Source organism: Taudactylus pleione, unplaced genomic scaffold, assembly GCF_031769625.1.
Source record: "Taudactylus pleione unplaced genomic scaffold, aTauple2 ptg000009l, whole genome shotgun sequence".
NCBI classification, from domain to species: domain Eukaryota; kingdom Metazoa; phylum Chordata; class Amphibia; order Anura; family Myobatrachidae; genus Taudactylus; species Taudactylus pleione.
Window position 1 is genome coordinate 418,613 of NW_028284412.1, and position 26,522 is coordinate 445,134.

Consider the following 26,522-nt stretch of genomic DNA (forward strand, 5'->3'; position numbering starts at 1 on the left):
ATAACAAGCCATCGGCCATACACACTGATCCGTGTCAGAATGATATATCGTACAATATATCGTTTAGTGTGTACTAGGGGTGAGCGGGTTCGCTCACCCCTAGTGTGTACCCAGATTCAGTTCTACATACTCTGTCTAATTCCTATACCTTCCCAACTTGAAACTTAAGATGGGTACACTTTAGTCGATGTATACCCAGCACAATATCGCAGGCGGCAGGTCCCAGCGACGACAGTAGAGACCATGCTGCATTTGACAGAATGGCTCCCACTGATGATATCGCTCTTCGGACCTGCAAGCATGTCTGATGGGCGATGTTGCTGATGACGCGCAGGAGCACGCGTCATCAGCGACATAGCGGGTACATACTGCCTGATGTAGACAATGCATCGTCCGATCCACCGGATCGGACAACATATCGTCTAGTGTGTTCCCGACATTAGTGCCCCATTTATTAACAAACCTAAATACCAGCGGCATATTTTGGTAAGTATTGCAGTTGACGGGGTCCTCCACTCACCTGCTGGCAGCCTATCGCTGCCAGCAATGTACTTTTATGTCATGTGCATGAGTGATGGGCACTGTAATTTATTATGCATTATATGGCAGTCACTGTGATACTCTCTGCATGATATAGCAGTCCCTGCGACATTCTCTGCATTATATGGCGGGCATTATGATGTTCTCTGTAACATATGGCGGTTACTGCAATGTTCTCTGCATTATATGGTGGTCGCTGTGATGTTCTCTGTCTGCATTATATGGTGGTCACTGGGAAGCTTTCTGCATTATATAACGCTCAATGCGACATTCTCTGCATTATACGGCAGGCACCGATTGTCTCTGCATTATACGGCGGTCACTGCAATGCTCTCTGCATTAAATGGCACTAATGATACCCCGTGTGCTGTGAGGCCACACCTCTTCCCCATGAGATCACACCCTGTTTTGTGGGCACATATCTTCATCACGTGCAAAAATTCCCTAATTCCCTAATTGCGGCGGCAAAGAATATTGTTGCACCTGGACCCACCACTCATTACGTCAGCCACAGCCTCCATGTTGAATATCTCTTAGATCTGATCTACCTGTTGTCTTCATGCCTCATCTTTACCTCTCACTTACTCCACCCTTTGCCTTCCCTGCATTACATCTGCTGCTTTCCTCATCTCTTCTGTCCCTTTGCTTCATCTCTGCCTCCCCCTTGTTCCCCCAAGTCACCCTGCCCTTTGCCTCACCTGTGCCCATCTCCCCAACTTCTATTACTTTATGTTACCTTGTGACATTTATCACCCTCCCCTTCTCCATGCCCTCCCCTCCATTCTGTTACACTGTCTTCCTGCACCCCATCAGGCCCAGATTTTGTGGAAAGGCAACAAGAGCCCAGACCACAGTGATATACAGAGTAAGCAGATATCAGCCTATCACCTGTTACCCATCACTGGTGTATGGTGACTGATATCTGGGGACAAATAGAGGACACACGGCACCATTGTGATACCACGGTGCAGGGCTGGACTTGCCCACAGGGATACAGAGGAACTCCCTGGTGGGCCCCACTGCCTGAGGGTCTGACCACTTGTTTTAATGTCAGGTTCCAGACTATGCACTCGAATAATACATTGTTACTCTATTAGAGGGTCAGTTGCATGGTCTCTAATGTCTGTCCAAACCTCTGTGGGGGCTGGCCTCATCCCCTGGGGTAACTGACCACACCACAAAGCATGGGCCCCTATCACTGCATTCCCTATCACTGCATTCCCCTGGTGGGCCCTTCATGCTCCAGTCCGACACTGCCACGGTGTTGGAGGGGGTGTGGGCAGCCCTTGGTGCGACTTGTGCTTAACAATTGCTTCTCTGCCCCCCATTACTGCTGTGTGCACAAGTCTTTGTCATCTTTCGCTTTACACTACACTACACTACACATAATACACTCACATAGTACAATGCCATCAATGTACAGGGACATAATAAGAAAATAATACCCACTTATATATACATAATTCAAATGATCTACATGCACAAGTGTTTGCCATGCAAGCCAGGGACTATCTGTGTTATTTATATTAAAAACATGTCTAACAAATATATACTTACCCTTTTCTCCCATCTCCATCTCCTGCATGAGATAAGTCTCATATACCTCCGGGCTGGTATACTTCTCTGCAAAGAAAAAGAAATTGAGTACAAACACTATTAAGTCATGTATCCAGCATCTGGCTAGTGAAGTAGACTTCTGATTAAAGCCCTACCATATCTCAAGCATACAAAACATCTACCACACAGAGCAGCCTATTTATCATATTCAGTTGCAGAAATTCCCCGTTTTCAGGGGATAAACACAAATATGTATTAAGTATCACCTGTACGTATGAAGGAGGAACCGCAGCAGATATCTCCATACCTGCCGCAGTCCCTCCATTTCAACAGCAATGCTGACCACTGTGCCAATCATAGTGCTGCCCACCACTATAACACATAAAATAAGAAATGTAGGATAAATGTAATTTATTAAGTAACAATCTTCCTGGAACAATTTGTGAGACATAATTGTAAACCGTTTTAGTGCTATATATAACAAACTAGCTGTAATGCCCGATGTAGTCTGGCTTTTATATATATATATTTTCTCTGTCCCCCCTTCCTCTCTCTCTCTCCCTCTTCCCCACCTCTCCTCCCTCCCTACACTGTCTCTCTCTATCACCGCCCCCTCACTATTTCCTGTAACACTGGTGGGAGGTACCTGCCAATGTGATGACATCATTTTTATCAGCAATCAATATTTTTCTTTATAGAGACTGGAAAAACATATTTGATAAATAAAACTCACCATGTATTTTCATGTACGCCGGCATTTCCGGGGTTGTGTCTGCAGACAAAAAATATATTGAATTGTAACATTGTCTGACACACATATTTGGGCGTTCACTTACATTATTTAAGAAAGGAAATTGTTAAAATAAAGTATAGAAATAACAGACACAGGGACATAAGGGTCCATGTGCAAAGCCTTGGAGAGAGAGAAAGTGGATGGAGATAAAGTACCAACCAATCAGCTCCTACCTGTCACTTTACAGGCTGTGGGGGAGATGTACTAAGCCAGTGTTGGCTAACCTTGACACTCCAGCTGTTGTGCAACTATATATCCCAGCATGCCCTGCCACAGTTTTAGCATGCCCTAATAGCAAAACTGTAGCAGTGCATGCTGGGTTATGTAGTTCCATAACAGCTGGAGTGTCAAGGTTAGCTAACACTGTACTAAGCTCTGGAAAGGGATAAATTGGAGAGTGATAACTACCAGCCACTCAGCTCCTAAGAGTCAGTTTACAGGCTGTGTTTGAAAAATTACAGTTTAGTTGGAGCTATTTGGTTGGTACTTTGGGGTCTATTTACTAAGTAGTGTTAGGAGACAGAGTGAAAAGTGATAAGAAAGTGATAAGGTACCAGCCAATCAGCTCCTAACTGCCATCTCACAGGCTGTGTTTGAGAAATGACAGTTGGAGCTGATTGGCTGGCACCTTATCACTTTACACTCTGTCTCCTAACACTGCTTAGTAAATAGACCCCTTTATCACCATCCACTTCATCTCTCTCCAAGGCTTAGGGCCTGTTAAAGACATGGACGTAATGGCGATTACATACACAGATCGAGCGATTGTTTGCCATCGCGCATGCATATAAGCAGCACTGCGCATACACAGTGATCGCATTGCGATTGCAGACGCACAGAGGAATCCAACGCAAAGTGAGTGACAGATTGTCAGTGTATGGGGATGGTAACAGGGGGGTGGTCAGTGAAATGCAGGCTGTCTGACCGGTTACACACCGTTACATGGGCGTGCATAAATTAGCCCCTGTGACCTTCTATGCAGCATGAGAGCCCTCTGTGTGTCAGGAGAGCAGACGAGCCTGCGGCAGCTCAGATCTCCCGCAAGGACAAGATGGCCGCTTGACGTACATCAATGTTACTGATATTTACGCAGGTAAGCGATGCCACACGCAGGTAAAAATGCAGCAGGGGTCGTCTCTATGCTCGGGTGATATTTGGTACCATTAGCATATATTCGCAGCTGGATTGCATACGAAATCGCAGCTGTGATTACATTAGCGGCCATCTCTGAATGAGGTCCTTTGTACGTAGACCCCCACAGTGCCTTATTTAATCACATTTGCGTTTTTTTTTAAGTGCAGCTGCGACTCCCTCCATGTGTTGTAACCGTCTGAGATGTGGGCGAAATGTGACTGGAGGCATGGCTTCACTGGGTGCAGACTTTGCTGAAAATCGCAGCACACAATGGAAATATATTGAAGCTAATGGCAGCTTATAAGTACCCAAGTGGCTTGGTGCATATGATTTGCTCTGCAAAGCAGATTCAATTATAATTATTTTTATTTCAACACATAAATATATGTTCAGGCTTGCCCTTCCCCTGTTGTGCATGAATCAGTCTTCAGTTCTGAGAATGAGGGCTCCTGCTCTGTAAAGTAGGGATGGGAGTAATTTGATGTTTCATCGGACACATCGGTCAGATGGTTCCAATGTTTGATGCTTAACCCTGCAATGTTTAGGATTCAATGTTTCATTACCATCGCAAGATTCTCCTCTGATGTTTTTCCCTGCTTTTCCGATGTTTTTTTTTTTTTTTTGTGACACTGTGTGGTGCTGTCACTGCTTTGGGCTGCCAACTGGCTCTCTCCTTGTTTTATAATCAATTCCAACTTAAGAAGAGAGGGCCTGATTCAGACCGGCTCGCGAGCGTCGATGGTGCCCTAATGCGCATGCGCACGATGGAGGGATCTCCGTTGTGTGCATGCGCGTGACCCGCATAGCGACGGGGAATCCGTCGCTTGGGGTCTCGCACCAAAGGGGACGTGCTGTCGATGGTGAGTGACAGCACGCCCCCTTTGGTGGGCGTGCCAGGGGCGTGGCTGCCAGCGGAGGCGTTCCCATGAGAACGCCTACCGTCTGGGGGCGGCCCCACTGACATCACAAGTGATGTCAGTTGGAGAGTTTTCGGCTCTGTTAGAGCCGAAAGCTCCCTGGGGCTTGCGGCCAAGAGACCATACCACAAGGGTCTTGTCGCAAGCCCGATGGTCGCAATGGTCTTGACCATCGTGACCATCATCATGGACGCTCGCTATAGCTGTGGGTGGTAACCCACAGCTATGCGAGCGTCCATGAGGCCGCTCCAATTTCAGGTAGGAGGGCCCTGATTCAGAGCGAGCGCTCTGGTCAGAGCGTCCGGCTCTGAATCAGGCCCTGAGTACCTAACACATTGACTGGGCTACTGCTGCTGCATGCATGCTACTGCTGGGGGTGGTGGCTGACAGAGTCAGCCAATTAGCAGCAGCAGCACATTGGACAGTCCCAGCCACAGCTCACTGCCACTGGAATGGTGCTGCGCTCAGTGAACACTGGGCCTGATTCAGACCCGGTCGCAAGCGATGAGCGCTCGCAACCAGGTCGATGGTGGCCCAGAGCGCATGCGCACGACGGCGCCAGCTCCTTCGTGCGCATGTGCGAGACCTGGATAGCGGCGGGCAATCCGTCGCTCCGGGTCTTGCACCAAAGGGGGCGTGCTGTCGATGTTGAGTTACAGTACGCCCCCTTTGGTGGGCAGGCCGGGGGGGTGGCTGCCCAGACGGAGGCGTTCCCATGAGAACGCCTGCCATCTGGGGGCTGCCCCACTGACATCACAAGTGATGTCAGTGGGATAGCTTTCGGCTCTGTTAGAGCCGAAAGCTCCCTGGGGCTTGCGGCCAAGAGACCCTACCACAAGGGTCTTGTCGCAAGCCCGATGGTCGCAATGGTCTTGACCATTGCGACCATCATCCTGGCAGCTCACATTAGCTGTGGGTGGCAACCCACAGCAATACGAGCGGCCAGGAGGCCGCTCCATAAAAAAAAAAAAAAAAAAAAAAGACGCCCTGATTCAGAGTGAGTGTTCTGTCAGAGCGTCTGGCTCTGAATCAGGGCCACTGGTTGGCTGCTGGGGTGTCTGGCTGCTGCAGCTCTTGGTAAGCAGCAATGAGCCGTTTCATTAAAGTTTTATTAGATAATGCATCACTTATTTCTTCAATAACAAGTTTGATTTACCACAAAACATGTTTTACTTCTAAAAATGTATACATCCTTGTAATTTTTGCACCATTTTTGTGTATACATATGTATAGTGTTTGCCTCCATGAAGATAGACATTGTATAATAATGATTTTAAAAGTTTTAGGCCTTCATTTACTAAATAGTTTTAACACCAAAACGAGTGATAAATTTCACTGTGTATGATAAATGCTGCTCCAGCCAATCAGCTCCCAACTGTCATTTTTCTAACAGTTGACAGTTGGGAGCTGATTGGCTGGAGCAGCATTTATCATACACAGTGAAATTTATCACTCGTTTTGGTGATAAAACTCGTTAGTAAATGAGGCCCTTAGGGCTCCATTTACTAACGAAATATAACCCCTTTAGCGCTCCCTTAGGGTACTTTTGCTGTGATCCTTCCAAGCCAGGTCAGGTCTCTGCCCCCTAATCGAACACAGGACCTTTGCAGTACAGGCCCTGAGTGTCCGCATACAGAACAGCAGCAGTCAGTGATTGACAGCCTGCTACCGTTTGGGGGCAGGGTGGGGGGCGGCAACGATCTCCGTTTTCCGAAATGGAGGTGCGTCGGGTGCCAGGATCTGCGTAAGCGCCGCAGTTGGGGGTGAGGGAAGAGGCCAGGATCTTCGTCGGCTGATTTAGATTTACTGGCCTCTTTCCCTCACTCAGCCGGCCAGGGAATACTTTACGCTGATAATCTGATGCTGCGTCCGTGGACGCAGGTCGGATCAATAATGCATGCAGGAGGAGTGATGGCGTGCGTGCAGCTTTGCAATTCCATCTTAAGCGAATCCACCCACAGTCTCAAGTCAAGTTCTGATATCAAATTGCCTTTCACATTGACTTAGTTAAGGTCCATAATCAACAATATGTATAATAAATATCTTAAATAGTTTTATTTTTTTACTTAATTTTATAAAGTTTGCTTTCACCACTTTAATAATTACATAAATAGAAAGCAAAGAGCCCTTTGTGTGACAGGAAGAGCTGTTTATGAAGGTAAAAGGGCTATTTGCACTTGATAAATAATAATTCTAAATAAATTGATTTAGAACCCTTTACTAAAATAAATTCATATAAATTGTTACTTACCTTGCGATAATATGCCGAATAGGCAAATCAAGCAAATAACAACGCGCATTTTCCAATCACTCTGTCGCTATCCCTCACTAATCTGAGAGTGAGGCCACAGGTCCCCATCACTGTCTCATCTCACAGTCTGTGATGTCATAGTGTTACCTATTACATGGTATGTATCCACCAGTCTGTATTGGGCTCAGTATATTTATTGGATATGATTTATTATTGCCGACAGAACTAAGAATATTTGTTGCATCCATGTCCTAAAGTTTAGTTGAAAGTTACTGGTGGCTTATTCCATATCTCCCTATTTATCCCCCTCACTCCCGGGGGGATATGAGACGGAGAGGAGGGCGATATTACTGATATAAGATCAGGGGTCAGGGAACTTTTTTACCTTTTACCCCAATATATATTTAGATACGCCGATGTTACCCCCTTGATTGGAAAGGAAATAAATCATATAGTAGTGCCCCCATATAATGCCCCTGTAGTAGTGCCCCCATAGTTATGCCCCCATATAATGCCCCTGTAGTAGTGCCCCCATAGTTATGCCCCTGTAGTAGTGCCCCCATATAATGCCCCTGTAGTAGTGCCCCCATATAATGCCCCTGTAGTAGTGCCCCCATATAATGCCCCTGTAGTGCCACTTGTACAAAAAAAAATGTACCTTAATCCCAGCTCCTGCATCCTCCGCTGTCCTGTCCGCCCGGCTGCTCCTTAGAACTATGGGAGAGACGTCATGATGTCTCTCCCATAGTGCACTTGGAGAGAGCCGGAAGCTGGAGTTTAGAAGAGAACTTCAGCCTCCGGCTAACGAGGCGCTGCAGAGAAGGAGCCGGACGCCCGCTGGTAATAACACCTCAGCGGGCGTCCGGTTTAGAGCCGGGCATGCATATGAATCATTCTATATTATAAAATTATTCATATGCATGCCCGGCTGTCCTTCCATTACCCCCTGGAATTTAATTTTTACCCCATGTGGGGTAATTTACCCCTGTTCCCTGACCACTGTATTAGATGGATGATTTCTAAGGCCTAGTATAGTGTATGCCCAATGCCCTAATCTCCCATATATGACAATATTAAAGTACTCCCAATGTATGAGATGCATTAAGAGAATTTATTTTACATTAAAAAATTACTTTTCTGTACAATAACACAGGACAAGCATGAGGCCTTCTCTCATACCCCATACACAGAGACTTATTTATAAACAAAGTGATCATTTAGGTTTCATAACGCATCCCATAGATCAGTGGTTCTCAAACTTTTTTGAACCACGTCGCCCTAGAGTTTGTTATTGAGAAATTCAGAAAAAAAAATGAGGCGAAGTAAATTGTCCTTACCTGTCATCCATAGGTTCAGTTATGTGATGGTGGACAGGTTTATGCTTCTGTTTGTCCACATATTTACATTATATTGACCATAAATTATTTTATTTGGTGCTGGACCACCAACCTGAGGCGCACAGTTTGGGAACCACTGCCATAGATAAATACCCCATACATACATACCATACATACCATAGATAGATACCTACATACATACCTTACATACGATACTTGTCTACTTTTGAAAAAGAATTTCAGGGAGATTATGAAAGCAGCACCTATGAGCACGTGTTAAAGTGGGCGTGTACTGCTACATCTGAGAGGGGTGTCATAAAATTAAGTTTAAATCCAAAATGTAAGTGAGTCCCAAAGCAATTAGTAAGATCTACTTGTTGATGAAAACACACTGATACTCTACAGAAAATACATGTAGCCATAGGGATCATTGTGCCTTATAACCAATGCAGGGAATTATACTAATAACCCCATTTGAAAATATATATATCAGCTTCATAATGTGGGTAATGGGCGATTCCACCAGAGTGCGAGCTATGGGCGCGGAATTTGGCAAAGTGTGCCCTGAAGTCGGACTCCAGAAGCAGCTGTCAAATAGCTGACAGCCTGCTGGGTCCGTGTCCAGCCTGCCATTTGCTGTGGAAGTGTGCATAAAGAGCAGCAGCAGCTCCAGTCCTGCCTTCCTGCTGTGTGACTCCATGGTAGGGATGTCCATCGACCATCGATGATTCATAATCATCAATTGTTTATGGCCAATGTCAAATGTTTTTGACATCGATAGGGAGAACCAGATGGTTTCCCTCCATCGATGTTAAAGCATAACCAAATGGTTCTTTTTTTGTTTTATTTTCCAAATGCAGACATGGAGCATAGCTCTGCCCCCCAGTATCCATGAAGCCCCACCCCAATGTTCCGATTGGCCCATGGGCCAGTCAGCCAAAAGACAGGGATGACCATCGGTTGGTGAAACAATCGATGGTCATACAGTGAATACTTTGTAACCATCGATGGCTACTTCACTGATGGCCATCCCTACTCCATGGTCAGAGGAGCTTGTGCTGAGCCCTGATTGGTTGAGCTCAGCACATGCTCATCTGACCCCAGCAGAGGGTGGGGCTACAGCAGAATGTCGACATCAGGGGTATGTTTAAGGTAGAGATTTTTTTTTTCTTCATGCTAAGGACCTGGAAGTGACATGCAGTGAGGGCGGAAGTGTGGTTCCATGCCCATAAAGTCCACCTAAAGAAGAAACTTGTCCCAATTCGTGCTTGCTTTGCTCGCCACTCTTTGGGCACGTTTTTTTTTGGTACGCTCACCACAAGATTATATTCCCCCTCTATGTCCACGTGGATGGTAGGGAATGATGTTGGACAGTAGCTGATGACGTCAGGGTCCTCTCCATGAAGGGCATCTAGGCACTATCATATGTTTAACCTGTAACATGGAGGTGTGAGGTTCTGATTTTGTTGTGGACCCGGGGTTGTGATAGGAGCAGACACAGAAGCAGATTTAAATGAAAAGGTGGGGTTTTTAATAAGTGACTTAGAAGACATGGGAATGGCAAATGAAAAAAGTCCAGGTATAGCACTAAAGTGCACTTGATAACTGCAGTGAGGTAAATGGGAGAATGTCCAGATAGTGACAGGCAAGAACAGTACAGTATACAGGTATGGTGAGCTGTAACAGAATGCAGGTATGGTGAGCTGTAACAGAATGCAGGCAGAGGTAATGAAGTCCAGCTGGGTGTGAGTGGAGGCAAGGTGCAGGGAAACAGCAAGTTCAGGTACTCAGGCAGGTGAAAAGGTAAATGGAGGGTGCAGGGTAAGTCCAGCAGGTTGAAGCAGGCAAGATTCAGGCTAATAGTGCTTCCAAGGAGGCAGGTAAGGCACAGGTACTCTCTCTCAGCCACAGCTGAGAAACACGTTGCACTGGCAAAGGAAGGAAGGCTCTGGACCTTCCTAAATACTCAGTGCCGCGCTGTGACTGGCTGGAAAGAACACATGACCCACCAGGATTGGACAGCTTGAATCACATGGCCGCAGGCAAGATGGCGGCACCCATGCCAAACGGAACAGAAGCACCGCCAGACCTCACCAGGCCCAGTGACAATGTGCCCGCACAGAACTACGTGCAGCCTATGCCCCTCACCAAACCAGCACCGCTGCCAGACACCCCCTGCCACAATGACCTCACAGGTAATACCCGGTGACCACCGTGCCGAGAAACCCTGGCCATGACAGTACCCCCCCTTATGGGTGGCCTCAGGACACTCACCAGGCTTCTCTGGATGGGCAGCATAGAAAATCTTGATGAGTGCAGGAGCATGGATATCTCGGGCATCGGCCCAACAATGTTCCTCTGGGCCGTAGCCCCTCCAATGCAACAGGTACTGCAAATGTTCTCTGCAGAGACGAGAATCCAAGACCTGTGAGACCTCAAACTCCACGCCCCTTTCAGTCTGGACACGGGGAGAAGCAGGCAGGACTCTGTGGAATTTGTTCAGCACCAGGGGTTTAAGCAGGGAGACATGAAAGGAATTGGGAATTTTCAGATAAGGGGGTAACTGAAGGTGATAAGCCACAGGGTTAATGATTTCTATGATGGAGAAGGGCCCGATGAAGCGTGGAGCAAATTTCATAGATGGTACTCTAAGCCGTAGGTTCCGGGTGGACAACCAGACTTGGTCTCCAACTTGCATACGTGGTACTTTCCTATGCTTCTTATCAGCTTGAAATTTGTAATGGGAGGACCCCTTCTCCAGGTCAGCACGAACTTGAGACCAAATTGACGCAAATTTCCGTACAGTGTGTTCCGCAGCTGGAACATCAAAGACGGGCAGGCTTTGAAATTCAGGGAGCCGAGGATGAAGTCCGTAGACCACTTGGAATGGAGTTTGGTTTGTGGAAGAGTGGTAGGAGGCATTATGTGCAAATTCAGTGGAACTGTTGCTTTGTGGGTGATAAGCCGTAGAAAAATTTAGCTTCACTTGCAATACAGAACATAAGGCTCTCCAAAATTTCGCTGTGAACTGAACACCATGGTCAGAGACTATCTCAGCTGGAAGACCATGGAGATGGAAAATATGTTGAACAAACAAGTGAGCCAAGTCAGGAGCAGAAGGCAATTTCTTTAGTGGTATGTAATGGACCATTTTAGAGAATCGGTCTACTACGACCCAGATGGTAGTGAACCCTTGAGAATTCGGCAGATCCGTGACGAAGTCCATGGAGAGATGCGTCCATGGACGTGATGGAATAGGTAGTGGCAACAACTCACCAGCTGGAGCCTGACGTGAAGAATTATGCTGGGCACACGAAGAACATGAAGAGATGAACTCCGAGACATCTGCTTTCATGGATGGCCACCAATAGCCTTTCTTTAAAAATTCCAAGGTCTTCAGGGTACCTGAGTGACCTGCAAAGTGAGAGGAATGAACCCAGGTGAGGAGCTGCTTCCTTAACTCCGGGGCCACAAAGGACTTCCCAGTAGGGGGATGTAACTGTAAGGTGGCAAACACTCTTGACTCCAAAACAGGTGTATTTTGTTGATTCTCCGATTTGTCATCACAGAGGAGAGATCTGGACAGAGCATCTGCCTTTTGAGTAAGGGCTCCAGACCGGAAGGTCAGGGTGAACTGGAACCGAGCAAAAAATATTGCCCATCGGGCCAAACGAGGACTCACACACTGAAGATTCTTGAGGAAGAGGAGATTTCTATGGTCCGCGAAGACAGTGAAGGGAAACTTGGCCCCTTCCAGCAGGTATCTCCATTCTTTTAATGCCAACTTCACTGCCAAGAGTTCTTGTTCACCAATAGCATAATTTCTTTCGGCAGGAGAAAATTTCTTGGAGAAAAACCCACAGGGATGAACTCGATTATCCTCATAACACTAGGAAAGAACTGCACCCACGGCCTCTGATGACGCATCCACTTCCAATAGAAACGGCCTATCCAGATCTGGTTTTCGTAAAATTGGAGCAGAAACAAACGCGTTTTAAAAGCTGGAAGGCAGTCTCTGCCTCGGGTGACCATAGGGCAGGATTAGCGTCTTTTCGGGTCAGCGCGGTAATGGGAGTCAATAATGATGAAAATCCTTTAATAAAACGTCTATAGTAGTTCGCAAACCCAAGCAATCTCTGGATGGCTTTCAAAGTTTGAGGACGGGACCAATCCAAAATCGCCTGCACCTTCTTGGGGTCCATTTCTAGACGGGAGCCAGAGATGACGTAACCAAGGAATGGCACACTGGGTACCCCAAAGACACATTTCTCCAGTTTGCAGTAAAGGTGGTTCTTTATCAGACGGGACAATACTTCCTTCACATGTTTATGATGTTTTGCTACAGAAGACGAAAATATCAATATATTGTCCAGGTAAACAACAACCGAGTCGTACAACAAGTCTCTGATTTCTTGGGAAGCCTCTGATATCACTAAGAACTTTAAAAGCTCGGGAGTGAAGTGCCACAACACGAACTAATACTGGTTGAGTTTCCTTGGTGACCCCTCCTTTAGCTAGAGGCTGTCCATCTACATAAGTCAGGGAAATTGCGTGATTGAGAGATGAACAAGGAATTTGTAGTTTAACAACTAGGCTGGAAGTCATGAAGTTTCCGGCTGCTCCAGAGTCTAATAGAGCAGAGACGAAGACAGGGTTAGGCTTGAGATCCAAAGCTAAGGAAATTTTGAAATCTTTAGTATTTGGGGACGGGCTCATAACTCCTAACTTGATGTCCCCAGGGTCAGTTAGGAATGGGCGTTTCCCGATTTACGGGAGCAGGAGGCTACCAGGTGACCTGAATCTCTGCAGTATAGACAGAGGTTTTTTAGCATCCTTCTCTGACGTCCCTCTTTGGAGAGATGGGTTTGGTTCACCTGCATAGGCTCCTTATCTATAGGAGGATGGGGTGGACGGGTAGGCAAGGGAGGTGTAAATGACCTTTGCCGGTCAGATCTGTGCATTTCAGCCTGACGTTCTCTGAAGTGTAGGTCAATTTTGTTGCAGAGTGAGATCATATCATTTAAATTAGTGGGAAGCTCACGGGTGATCAGATCATCTTTTAGTCGGTCAGAAAGGCCATGCCAAAAGGCTGAGGTGAGGGCCTCCGCATTCTACTTAAGCTCTGATGCCAAGCTTTGAAACTGTATGGCATATTGGCTCACAGGACGGGTTCCTTGTCTCAGGGTCATGATACTGGACGATGCTGACACTGTGCATCCAGGTTCATCAAAAATCCTCCTGAATGATGATACAAAGTCTGTATAGTTATCCAGCAGCAAGTCTGAACGCTCCCAGAGTGGGGAGGCCGAATCCAAAGCCGAGCCGGTCAACAAAGACACAATGTATGCCACTTTAGTTCTAGTGGTGGGAAAGTTATCAGGCTGTAATGTAAAGTGTATATCACACTGATTTAAGAAACCACGACAGAGCTTAGGATTGCCGTCAAATTTGCTTGGCATAGGAAGATGTAGACGAGGGGATACCCTGGTCCCTATATTACCAGGCACAGGAGGAGGTGTAGTTGCTGATACCCCAGGGGTGATTAACGAGGTTTGCAGATTATCTTGTCGTTTACACATCTCCTGTAGAAACTGAGCCATTGCATAGCTTCCAGGTTTTCTAAACAACCAGCAATACAGCAAAATAAATCCACTCCAGACTCCTGTTCCGTGGCCGGATCCATGGGGCCAGTGCAAACTGTGAGGTTCTGATTTTATTGTGGACCCGAGGTGGTGATAGGAGCAGACACAGAAGCAGATTTAAATGAATAGGTGGGGTTTTAATAAGTGACTTAGAAGACATGGGAATGGCAAATGAAAAAGTCCAGGTATAGCACTAAAGTGCACTTGATAACTGCAGTGAGGTAAATGGGAGAATGTCCAGATAGTGACAGGCAGTAACAGTTCAGTATACAGGTATGGTGAGCTGTAACAGAATGCAGGTATGGTGAGCTGTAACAGAATGCAGGCAGAGGTAATGAAGTCCAGCTGGGTGTGAGTGGAGGCAAGGTGCAGGGAAACAGCAGGTTCAGGTACTCAGGCAGGTGAAAAGGTAAATGGAGGGTGCAGGGTAAGTCCAGCAGGTTGGAGCAGGCAAGGTTCAGGCTAGTAGCACTTCCAAGGAGGCAGGTAAGGCACAGGTACTCTCTCTCAGCCACAGCTGAGAAACACGTTGCACTGGCAAAGGAAGGAAGGCTCTGGACCTTCCTAAATACTCAGTGCCATGCTGTGACTGGCTGGAAAGAACACATGACCCACCAGGATTGGACAGCTTGAATCACATGGCCGCAGGCAAGATTGCGGTGCCCATGCCAAACGGAACGGAAGCACCGCCAGACCTCACCAGGCCCAGTGACAATGTGCCCGCACAGAACCACGCGCAGCCAATGCCCCTCGCCAAACACCAGCACCGCTGCCAGACACCCCCCGCCACAATGACCTCACAGGTAATACCCGGTGACCACCGTGCCAAGAAACCCTGGCCGTGACAGGAGGAAGAAGCTGCCAGGTCCACATAAAGGTGAGAAACAGTGGCGGATCTAGACTTTACTTTAAGGGGGGGTGGTTTAAGGATTAGCACTGAGTCCTCCCCTTTCTATTCATTTACTCCTCCCACTTAGAGTTCTGCCCCTCCTATTTTCAACAAATACTAAAAAAATACACAGAAATAAAACACATATAGGCACCCACATGAAATATTACTCATCTTATCCACATTACACCGCAAATAGGCCCTCATTCAGACCCGGTCGCAAGCACTGAGCGCTCGCAACCGGTACGATGTTTAGGCCCTGCGCACGCGCAGTGGCCGTACTGCACGTGCAAAAGGGGCGGCTGATGTTGATCGACAGCTTGACCCATTTTGTAGGCGTGGCGGGGGTGGTTTCACAAACAGAGGCGTTCCTTAAGGAACGCCTGCCGTTTTGTGGGTGGCCGCACTGACATCAGCAGTGATGTCAGTGGGGAGCTTCCTGCTCGATCAGAGCAGGAAGCTCCCTGGGGCTTGCGGTTACAGAGACCCAACCTTGGGGTCTCGTCGCAAAGCCCCGATGGTTGCGATGGTCTTGACCATCGCGACCATCAACCTGGTCAGTCGCTGAAGCTGGGGATGGTAACCCACAGCTTAGCTAGCGACCAGGAGGCCGCACTTGAACAGTCAAGCGGCTGCCCTCATTCAGAGCGAGTGCTCGCTTCTTTCGACCGCCTCTGAATGAGGGCCATAGTGCCCCTGATTCACATTACACCACATAGTAGTGTCCCTTCATGTTATGACACACAGTAGTGCCCCTTTTACACAATGCCCACAGTAGTGCCCCTTATACACAATGCCCACAGTAGTAGTGCCCCTAATACACATAATGCCCACAGTATTAGTGCCCCTTATGCAATGCCCCCAGCAGTGGTGCCCCTTATGTAGAGCCCATAGTAGTGGTGCCCCTTATGCAGTGCCCCAGTAGTGACAGTGCCCACAGTGGTAGTGCCCCTTATGCAGAGCCCACAGTATTGGTGCACCTTATGCAGTGCCCCCAATAGTGTCAGTGCCCACAATGGTAGTGCCTCTTATGCAGAGCCCACAGTAGTGGTGCCCTTTATGCAGTGCAACCAGTAGCAGTGCCCCCACGAGTGGTGCCCCTTATGCAGTGCCCCCATGCCATGCCCCCATTAGTAGTGCCCACAGTTGTCATGCCCCCTGTAGCAATGCCCCCAGTAGTAATGCCCTCTGTGGCAGTTTCCCCTGTGGTAGTGCGCCTAATAGTAATGCCCCTGTATAAATGCCTCCAGCTGTAGTACCCCCAATAGTAATGCTCCCTGTAGTAGTGCCTCAGTAGTAATGCCCTGAATAGGAGTGCCCCCAGTAGTCATGCCCCCAGTAGTAATGCTACTGTATTAGTGCCCCCAGTAGTAATGCTCCCTCTGTAGTAGTGCCCCAGTAGTAATGCCCCCTGAGTAATGCCCCAGTAGTAGTGCCTCCTAAACAATGCCCCAGTAGAAGGACCCCCTAAGTAATGCCCCATGAGTAATGCCCCCAGTAGACTTGCCCCCTGAGTAATGTCCCCAGTAGTAGTGCCCCCTGAGTAATGTCCCCAGTAGTAGTGCCCCCTGAGTAATGTCCCCAGCTGTTTGCACAAAAAAAATAAAAACCTAATACTTACCTTAAGCCCCGCTGCCCGCGTCCACTGCCGTCCGGTCCGCTCGGCTGCTCCTCTGCGCTATGGGAGAAACGTCATGATGTCTCTCCCATAGTACACACTGCAGGAGCAGAAAGCCTCCGTCTCCTGCTGTGGGGAGGGGGCCGGGCGCCCGCTGGTAACAAAATCTCAGCGGGCATCCGGAAGGAGGACATGGGGGCCAGCGACCATCTGTGACTCAAATCGCACTGGTGCTGCACCACACGGCTGCACTGCTGACAGGCATCAGCACCAGCTGAGCCGACTGCCTGGCTGACACTAAGAGGGCGGGGCTATTGAGAATTGGGGCTGCGTGTATCACCCTTATGGCCCCCCCTGAATCCGCCACTGGTGAGAGAGGTATCCCAGTAATTTCTATGACCCTCCCAGCCTGTATGTGTCTATGTATGACCCTTCCTGCCTGTATGTGTCTATGTGTGACCCTCCCTGCCTGTATGTGTCTATGTGTGATTCTCCCTGCCTGTATGTGTCTATGTGTGAGCCTCCAAGCCTGTATGTGTCTATGGGCTCTATTTATTATCATTATTTTTACTAAAATAAAGTGAAAAAGGGTGTTTTTTACGAATTCAGTCGGAAATATCACACTAAAATCTTTATTTTAAATGCTGATTGTTGTAAATAGGGCCCTATGTGTGGCATTTCCTGTCTGTATGTGTGACCCTCCCTGTATGTGTCTCCCTGCCTGCATGTGTCTTCCTGCCTGTATGTGTCTCCCTGCCTGTATGTGTGACCCTCCCTATATGTGTCTTCCTGCCTGTATGTGTGTATGTGTCTCCCTGCCTGTATGTGTGACCCTCCCTGTATGTGTGACCCCCCCTGCAGAGTCGTAACTAGACTTTTTGGTGCCCTGTGCCAGAAAGAGCATTGCCGCCACCCTCTTTTTTAAAAGGGACATAATGCACCCAAAAAAGGGCCATGGCTTCATGGGGAAGGGCCAGGGAAGAGATAGGAGAGGCCAGGAGGTGCTGGGGATGAAATAAGAGGAAGTTACAAGCAAGGATGATAATAAACAGAAATTTCACAGGCCAAAACAGCGCCACCTGCCCTTCAGTGCCCTGTGCGATGGCACCGGCCGCACTACCCTAGCTACGCCCTGCTTCCCTGGTGAAGAAAAACCCCTTCACAACAGTTGGCCAAATCAAGAACACTCTCCAGGAGGTAGGTGTATATGTGTCAAAGTCAACAATCAAGAGAAGACTTCACAAGAGTGAATATAGAGGGTTCACCACAAGATGTAAACCATTGGTGAGCCACAAAAACAGGAAGACCAGATTAGAGTTTGCCAAACAACATCTAAAAAAGCCATTACAGTTCTGGAACAACATCCTATGGACAGATGAGACAAAGATCAACTTGTACCAGAGTGATGGGAAGAGAAGAGTATGGAGAAGGAAAGGAACTGCTCATGATCAAAAACATACCACCTCATCAGTGAAGCATGGTAGTGTAGTGTCATGGTGTGGGCATGTATGGCTGCCAATGGAACTGGTTCCCTTGTATTTATTGATGATGTGACTGCTGACAAAAGCAGCAGAATTAATTCTGAAGTATTTCGGGCAATATTATATGCTCATATTCAGTCAAATGCTTCAGAACTCATTGGACGGCGCTTCACAGTGCAGATGAACAATGACCCGAAGCATACTGCAAAAGCAACCAAAGAGCTTTTTAAGGCTAAAAAGTGGAATGTTATGCAATGGCCAAGTCAATCCCCTGACCTGAATCCGATTGAGCATGCATTTCACTTGAAGACAAAACTGAAGGGAAAATGCCCCAAGAACAAGCAGGAACTGAAGACATTTGTAGTAGAGGCCTAGCAGAGCATCAACAGGGATGAAACCCAGCGTCTGTTGATGTCTATGTGTTCCAGACTTCAGGCTGTAATTGCCTGCAAAGGATTTGCAACAAAGTATTAAAAAGTGAAAGCTAGATTTAGGATGTTTAGTTTGTCCCATTACTTTTGGCCCCTTAAAAAGTGGGAGTCACATATAGGAACCATTGTAATTCCTACACTGTTCACCTGATTTGGATGTAATTACCCTCAAATTAAATCTGAAAGTCTGCAGTTAAAGCACATCTTGTTTGTTTCATTTCAAAGCCATTGTGGTGGTGAATAGAGGCCAAAATATGAAAATTCTGTCAATGTCCCAATATTTATGCACCTGACTGTATATAGAAAAAACGGACGGCACTCAACAGGACTGGGCATCATTCAGAAACAGACCTAACGGAGACAATAAAAGTGTTCATTCGCTGAAACGTTGGCATAGATTACCGGCTCCGTCTGGTCTGTTTCTGAATGCTGCCCAGTCCTGTTGAGTGCCGTCCGTTTTTTCTGTATATGCATATTATTTTTGGTTTGGCACCCAGGCACTTTGGATTATTGTATTGGTGTGTGCCGGTCCCTCTATTTAAGAGAGAATATATATATATATATACACTGTATGTATGACCCGGCCTGAATATATATGTATCTATGCGTATATGTACGGGAAGCCGGCGGACACAATGATGACCGCTAGCTTCCAGACTACTTAATCCCGGCGAGGGTTACATGACAGGCGTCTAAATCTAGATGCCTGTCATTTTAACGACGAAGGGAGACCGGCGCCCAGCATCCTGATCGAGGTGATGCTGGGTGCGGACAGCCGCTTAGGTTGAGGGCTCCCGGGGGAGACTTAGGGTTAGGCACCCCCTCGGGAGGTTAGGATCAGGCTAGAGGAAGGGGGGGATAGGGATAGGCACCCCCCCGGAGGACTTAGGTTTAGGCGGCGAGGAAGGGGGGATTAGGTTTAGGCACAGGGGGGATGTTAGGGTTAGGCACCCTAAAGGAGGGTTAGAGGGTAAAATTAGATTAGCTATACTTACCATTAGGACGATCGGGATATCCTCCTCTGTCGGGCTGCCGCTGCTGGGATTTGATGCGGCCGGTGGTATCCATGTATGTATATATGTATATATGTGTGGCCCTACCTGTATGTGTGTGTGTGTTTATGTATATAGTAGGGATGAGCGGGTTCAGATTCTGAACCCCCCCGAGCCCCCCCGATCAGAGTCGTATCCGAGTTAGGCTTGACTTTTCCCGCCTGACTCGGATCTGAAATCGAGGCAAAACATCTTCATCCCGCTGTCGAATCTCGCGGGTTTTGGATTTTATAAAAGGTCCCCACGTCGGCGCCATTTCTCACAGTGAAGAGGGAGGGTGGGAGCTAGGGCTGGCTGGGCTGTGTTGTGCTGCTGTTGTCCATAGGGGCTATGACCACTCAGTCCATAGGGGCTGACTGGGCTGTGTTGTGCTATTGTTGTCCATAGGGGTTGGCTGGGCTGTGTTGTGCTGCTATCATAGGGGCTGGCTGGGCTGTGTTGTGCAGTCAGTTGTCCATAGGGGCTGTGTCCACTCCAACGTCTATAGGGGTTGGCTGGACTGTGTTGTGCAGTGTTCCATAAAGGCTGTAGTCCTAGAGGGGTGCTGTAGTGTTGTCCAGGGGGTGATCTGTGCATCAGGGGTGCTCCCCCAAAGTGCACTCCAAAAAAAAATATTTTTTTTTCTGTGCTTGTAAATTCTGTGCGTAGTAGCCGCACGTGCATCAACAAAGTAAAGCCAAGCGTGCACTCCAAACACAATAAAAAAATATTTTCTGTGTTTGTGAATTGTGTGCACTGTGGCTGCACGTGCATCAACAAAGGAGCAGCGCCAAGCGTGCGCCTGTGTCCCATAAGTCTGTTAAAGGGTGATGTAACCCCCAAAGTGCGCTCCACAAAAAATACAAAATTCTTCTTTTTTTTTCTGTCTTTGTGAATTGTGTGGGCTGTAGCCGAACTTACATCCTATTGTGTAATTGCAGTCGCACAAGAAAAACTATGTTTCCTCTTAGAAAAGAGAGAAATTGTAAACCCTCATATTCTATATCATAAGGATCAAATAATATAATTGAGGGGTGCTACCACAGACATCTATATAATACTCAAGCACATAAGAAAAAGAATGAAATGTCATAAGTGGTGCACTAGTTATTAAAACGTAACGTTTATTATTATGAAGTTAATACTCAATATACAAAAAAGACAAGCGAAAATTGGTTAAAAATATATAGATGTGTCACAAAGAAAAAGAAAATAGTGATTAAAAACTGATTGCGGCACATGTGTCTGTCTCTATTACGTCTCTGAAAAAAGCTGATATAATATTTATATTCACACCTGTTTGGTATTATCAAAATTCACCTAAGTAATTAGTGTGTTTATGCAACTGTATAGAAATTAATACAAACTTAAAGATCTCTATCTGTTTGTGAGATCAGATATTAAAGACCCTATATAGTCTTCTAGGTTTCTGCTCATCTAGCAGACCATGGGTTGACTTACAATAGATATATTTATACAGTTTATCACAGTATATATAGATCTTTTTATATCCAGTAGTGATAATTTCTCAGGGAGTAGTATTAACAATATGCTGCGACAATTAAGGTGAATCATATCATATCACTAAAAAGATATTTAAATGACACATATTTTTCTTTATTTATTTATGGAAATATTTTGAAATGGTAATTCACAATGATAATAATGCATTAGCAAATTCTCCCACAGCTTGTTAAAATGGGTGCTTCTATCATGGCATGTATGCTGGGGGATATGCAAATAAGTCACTCTATGTATGAATGACGTTACTGTTCAGGATCAATCATACAGCAATTCACGTATAGTGATCCCTGCCCTAAATTGGAATCCACATGCACAAACACCGCATATAGATCGAATGTATTAATGGCGACCGTTTGGGCACATAAATTTCAGCCCTAAAACAGAATGCACATGCACAAACAACACATATAAATCGTATTTTCTATATTAGGACATGAGGTCAGATCACATGTGCCGCTACTGACGCGGCGTTTCGCTACACTGGCTTTGTCAAGGCAAGCCGAATCCCACATCGGGGTGTCCTAATATATCCAGATGTATAGTCCTCAACCTATCCGGAGATGTCCTCAATTCCTGTGGCCAATCGCGCTAGACCGCGTCATAGCGGCACCGCCCACCACCATTCAACTAACGACTATGCTTAGTTATACATAGTGTGTATTCAGGATACCTTAATCGAGTCTAGAATACATGGATCTGGATAAGACTCAATCAATGGATTGCCTATCCGCGTATTTTTTATTATTCTAAAAAGTGTTGTGTTATCTATATTTTATGGATTTTGCATTCATTGTATTGAGGCTGATACTAGGGCTTCCATTCTCCCCTTCTTCAATTCCTTAATAAGTATCAATATAAATTTCAGATTTATTAATACTGATCACATGATCTTCATATTATATCAAGTATATGGGCTCCTTAAGGCTAGAGCAATGGCTATATGAGCCATAGATTCTAGTATAATATGCATTAAAGACTTCAATGATTCATACAATAATTACTTAAATATTGATATAAAAAAAAAAAAAGTGGGAAGAGAGAAATAATCCATTCTATCCATACATCAGTGTATTATCCAATTGTCAGATTATTATAAGAGTTAAAAATTAAAAAATGATGATAATCAGTTATCATAATTATTGGAATATCGATGTCAAAAGACTATCCACTATATCTATAGATCCCAATATTGAATAGAATAACAATACAGTGATATATAACTAAATAATAAGAATAAGTCATTCAATAATCATATTCATAAGATTATAAATCATATAAATATGGATTATTGTGTAAATTCCATATTTAATAAAATTATTTGCACAACATAAAAGAAAATTGAATGTTCACCTCCAAACAATAGCCAATCCTATATCTATGCAACCCTACATATATACATAAATTTTAATATAAATGTGAATGAAAGGTGTATTATGAATTGATGAACATGAGCGTGAATACATTAAATAAATAATTATGGTGAAGAAAGAGGAGTGACTATCCAATGTGTTAGGGAGACCTAGGTCTCAGGTAAGTGCAATGACAAAAAAAGGAAAAATCCGTATAAACTCAAATCAATATAAAGTGACAAAAAACACAAAAACAATAACCCTTATCCTTATTAATTACTAAATAATTAGTCATAATTGTCATAGAAAAGACGACTATATATATATTAAAAAAAAAAATCTCTATTAAGTGCAATTGATAATTAAATAAAAGGTATGTGAAGCAAAGAATGTATAAAATATAAAATTCTACATTATAGGGGGGGGGGTGACCTTAATCCATGTATATAATAAATAAGTAAATGAATAATCAAAATTTGTGTATATATATATAAAAAGCTGTAACATTTCTCAAACATAGTGACCTATGGAGATGTATATATACAAAAATGGATCAACTAATTTGATAATGAGATAGCCTGATTGTTTATGATATTCATATAAATTCCAAATCCTATATATAGGATAAATCACTGATTATCTAGTGAGATAATGATTCTTTTTCCATATAGATACTGGATCATAGGATAAATTAATCATATTTAGTATCATGTGAGATAGGGTAAAGAAAGATGTGAAAATAATAGTTACATTCGAAAGGAAAACATTTGTCTCTTGTTTCATTCCCTACAAGTTCATTGTTTCAAAGAGGCTGTATAGGGAAAATAAAGATATAAAGATAGTTGTTATATCTAGAAGAGAGACATTAGTCTCTTATTTGATTCATTATTTCAAAAAGGCTGTGTAGTTATTTTCTTCATTTAGACCTCTGGGAGTTAAGGTATCCATGAGAAAGATAAGTCTCATCTCTTGTTTGAGGAGTTCACAATCAATGTCTCCCCCTCTAATATTGGTTCTTACTCTCCTCATTCCATATGCTCTTAGGCCTATTGGGTTCCCTTCATGAAATCTCAAGAAATGCCTGGCTACTGGTGTTAAAGGTTTAAAGAGAAGTTGGTCACGTTTGGCATTTTTTATATTGCCCACATGCTTAAGAATCCTTCTTTTAAGAGGTTGCGTGGTCTTGCCAATATACTGTTTATCACAGGGGCATTTCAAATTGTAAACAACTGCAGAAGTATTACAGTTTATATGTTCTTTTATTTGCCAGATTTTATTAAATCTATCCCTGTAGGTTTCAGTAGTGGCCATCGTCCAGCAGGCTTTGCAGGTTCCACATTTTCTGGAGCCTTTACTAAAATATAAGGGCTTTTTAGAAGTTTCAAAATGGCTCTGAACCAAGATATCCTTCAAACTTTTGGAGCGTCTCCAACTCATTTAGATCCTGTCCCCAAGGATTTCCATAAGATCTTGATCCGTCTGAAGTACGTTCAGATGTTTCTGCAAAATTTCCTGGATTTGTTTCCACTCATAACAAAAGGTTCCAACAAATCTCACACCTTCTGCTTTCTTCTCTTTAATTTTGGGTATTAATAACTGATCTCTAGTATATTTGGTAGATTCTTCACAAGCTTTTTTAATGGTCCTATTACTATATCCTTGAGATCTCAATCTATCACTTAGTTGTACTGATCTTTCTTGAAATGTGTGATTCTTTGAGCAATTACGTTTCATCCGGAGAAACTCACCTTTAGGTAGACCTCTCAGAACTGGGGGAAAATGAGAAAACTTTTGTTGTGTAAAATGCTGTTGGTAGATGTCTTCTTACGGAATAAATCCGATGATATATGTCCATCTTTTTCGATAGTGAGGGAGACATCTAAAAAATTGATGTTTTTTTGACTTGTTTCATATGTCAATTTTAGATTCAAGTTGTTCATATTTAATTTCAATAGAAATTCTTCAAATTGTTTTATCTCTCCCTCCCAAATTATTAAAAGATTGTCAATATATCTGAGCCACAAAATGATATGTTTAGTATAGGTATCATTTTCCTCATTAAATACGTACTCCCTCTCCCACCACCCCAGGTAGAGGTTTGCATATGTGGGGGCACAAGTGGTCCCCATTGCAGTACCTCTTACCTGGAGGTAGAAGTTGCCATTACATCCAAAATAGTTCTTAGTGAGTACGAATCGTAGCAATGTTATCAAAAATTCATTGAAGTCCGTATTTCGATCCATATTCAGAAAGTATTGCACTGCCTTAATCCCATGGTCATGGCTGATACTCGTGTAAAGGCTTTCCACATCACAAGTTATCAGCCATGTGTCATCATCAAGGATAACGTCCTGGATTTTGTTCAATACATCTAATGTATCTCGGGTAAAGGATGGTAAACCCAAGACGTAATTCCTTAAATGGGAATCCAAAAACTTGCTGGCATTCTCAGTAAGACTGCCTATCCCAGAGACAATTGGTCTCCCGGGTGGGTTACTTTCATTTTTATGAATCTTGGGTAATAGATACAAAGTGGGTATCTTAGGATATTCTGTTTTGAGAAACTCATAATCTCTTTTAGTTATGATACCATCATTCTTAGCTCTGAGAATGATTTTATTGTATAGTTCTAAGAAGTCATTGGTGGGATTAAATGTTAAACGTTTGTAGCATGAGTCATCTTCCAATTGTCGATTTAGGGCCTGATTCAGAGCCGTTCGCTATTTGCGGTCGTTCGTTCAAAAACAAGGGGTGGCTATTCAAATGATCCGTTCGCAAATTGCAGTCTGTTCCCACCTCTAAGTCTGAACGAGCGAGCAAAACATACGCTCGTTTATTTGATAAAAACGCCTCCTGGCCGCACGCACCATACGTCATGTCCGCTATTTATTAGATTAATCGAGTACATCGTACAGCGTATGAACTGCTCGCTATTCTTGTGGTTGGTGTTTTCAACCGCTATTTTGCGAGCAGTTCTGAGTTTAAAAAAACCAAGTGACGTGGTCAATGACGCTGCTTTGTTAATTATGCACTCCCTTAAAACGCCCGTTTTGACCTTTAAGCACGCCTGCGTTCGGATCTCCACTCCCCGTTTTCAAGCACCTTCCCCTGTTACCACCCACATACGCCTCATTCTGTCACTCAAAATAGCAGGCCCTCGCTATATTGCGTACCAACGATTTTCGGCCGCACTGACTGGTTCGCGCATGCGTACTAAAAACCGTACGCATGCGCAGATGTGCGAACATCGCTCGGAACGAGCGTACTGCCGCTAGCGAGTGGCTCTGAATGAGGGCCTTAGTTCTTTCACATATTGTTCTCGGGACCATAAAACCACATTACCTCCTTTATCGGAAGGTTTAATTACCGTATCTTCCCATGTTTGCATTTCTCTTAGTGCTCTTCTTTCTTCTCTTTTTAAATTGTAATCATTCTCCATGATTCTTTTCCTTTTCTCCAAATTATTCAAATCTTTGCTTACTAAATCTACATATATCTACATGTATATTGAGTATTAACTTTATAATAATAAACGTTACGTTTTAATAACTAGTGCACCACTTATGATATTTCATTCTTTTTCTTATGTGCTCGAACTTACATCCTCAAAGCAGCAGCGACAAATGTGCGTCTGTCTGTTAAAGGGTGGTGTAACCCTCAAAGTGCGCTCAACAAAAAATAAAAAAATATTTTTTTCTGTCTTTGTGAATTATGGGGGTCATTCAGACCCGCTCGTGAGCGGCAGTATGCTCGCAAGTGGGTCGATGTTCCCCCACTGCGCATGCACACAACGGAGGAAGCTCCGTCGTGCGCATGTGCGAGACCCGGCGAGCGAAGGGGTCTCCTTCGCTCCGGGTCTCGCACCAAAGGGGGCGTGCTGTCGATGTTGATTGACAGCACGCCCCCTTTCATGGGCGTGCCTGCCAGATGGAGGCGTTCCCATGGGAACGCCTACCGTCTCAAGCTGGCCCCACTGACATCACTGGTGATGTCAGTGGGAGTGATTTTGGCTCTGATAGAGCCAAAAT

At 45.0% G+C, this 26,522-nt stretch overlaps 1 protein-coding gene across 2 annotated transcripts in view; it reads right to left on the minus strand.

Moving 5' to 3' along the window:
* LOC148542708 (uncharacterized) overlaps nucleotides 1-26,522 on the minus strand; it is a 233,039-nt gene that overhangs the window by 3,475 nt on the left and 203,042 nt on the right. For both annotated transcript variants that reach the window (XM_088465873.1, XM_088465879.1), the window contains exons 3-4: nucleotides 2,831-2,869; nucleotides 2,098-2,163 (exon numbers count right to left, since the gene is read on the minus strand). In XM_088465873.1, the coding sequence (XP_088321999.1) occupies nucleotides 2,098-2,163; nucleotides 2,831-2,869 (105 nt within the window). The remainder of the gene's footprint in view (nucleotides 1-2,097; nucleotides 2,164-2,830; nucleotides 2,870-26,522) is intronic.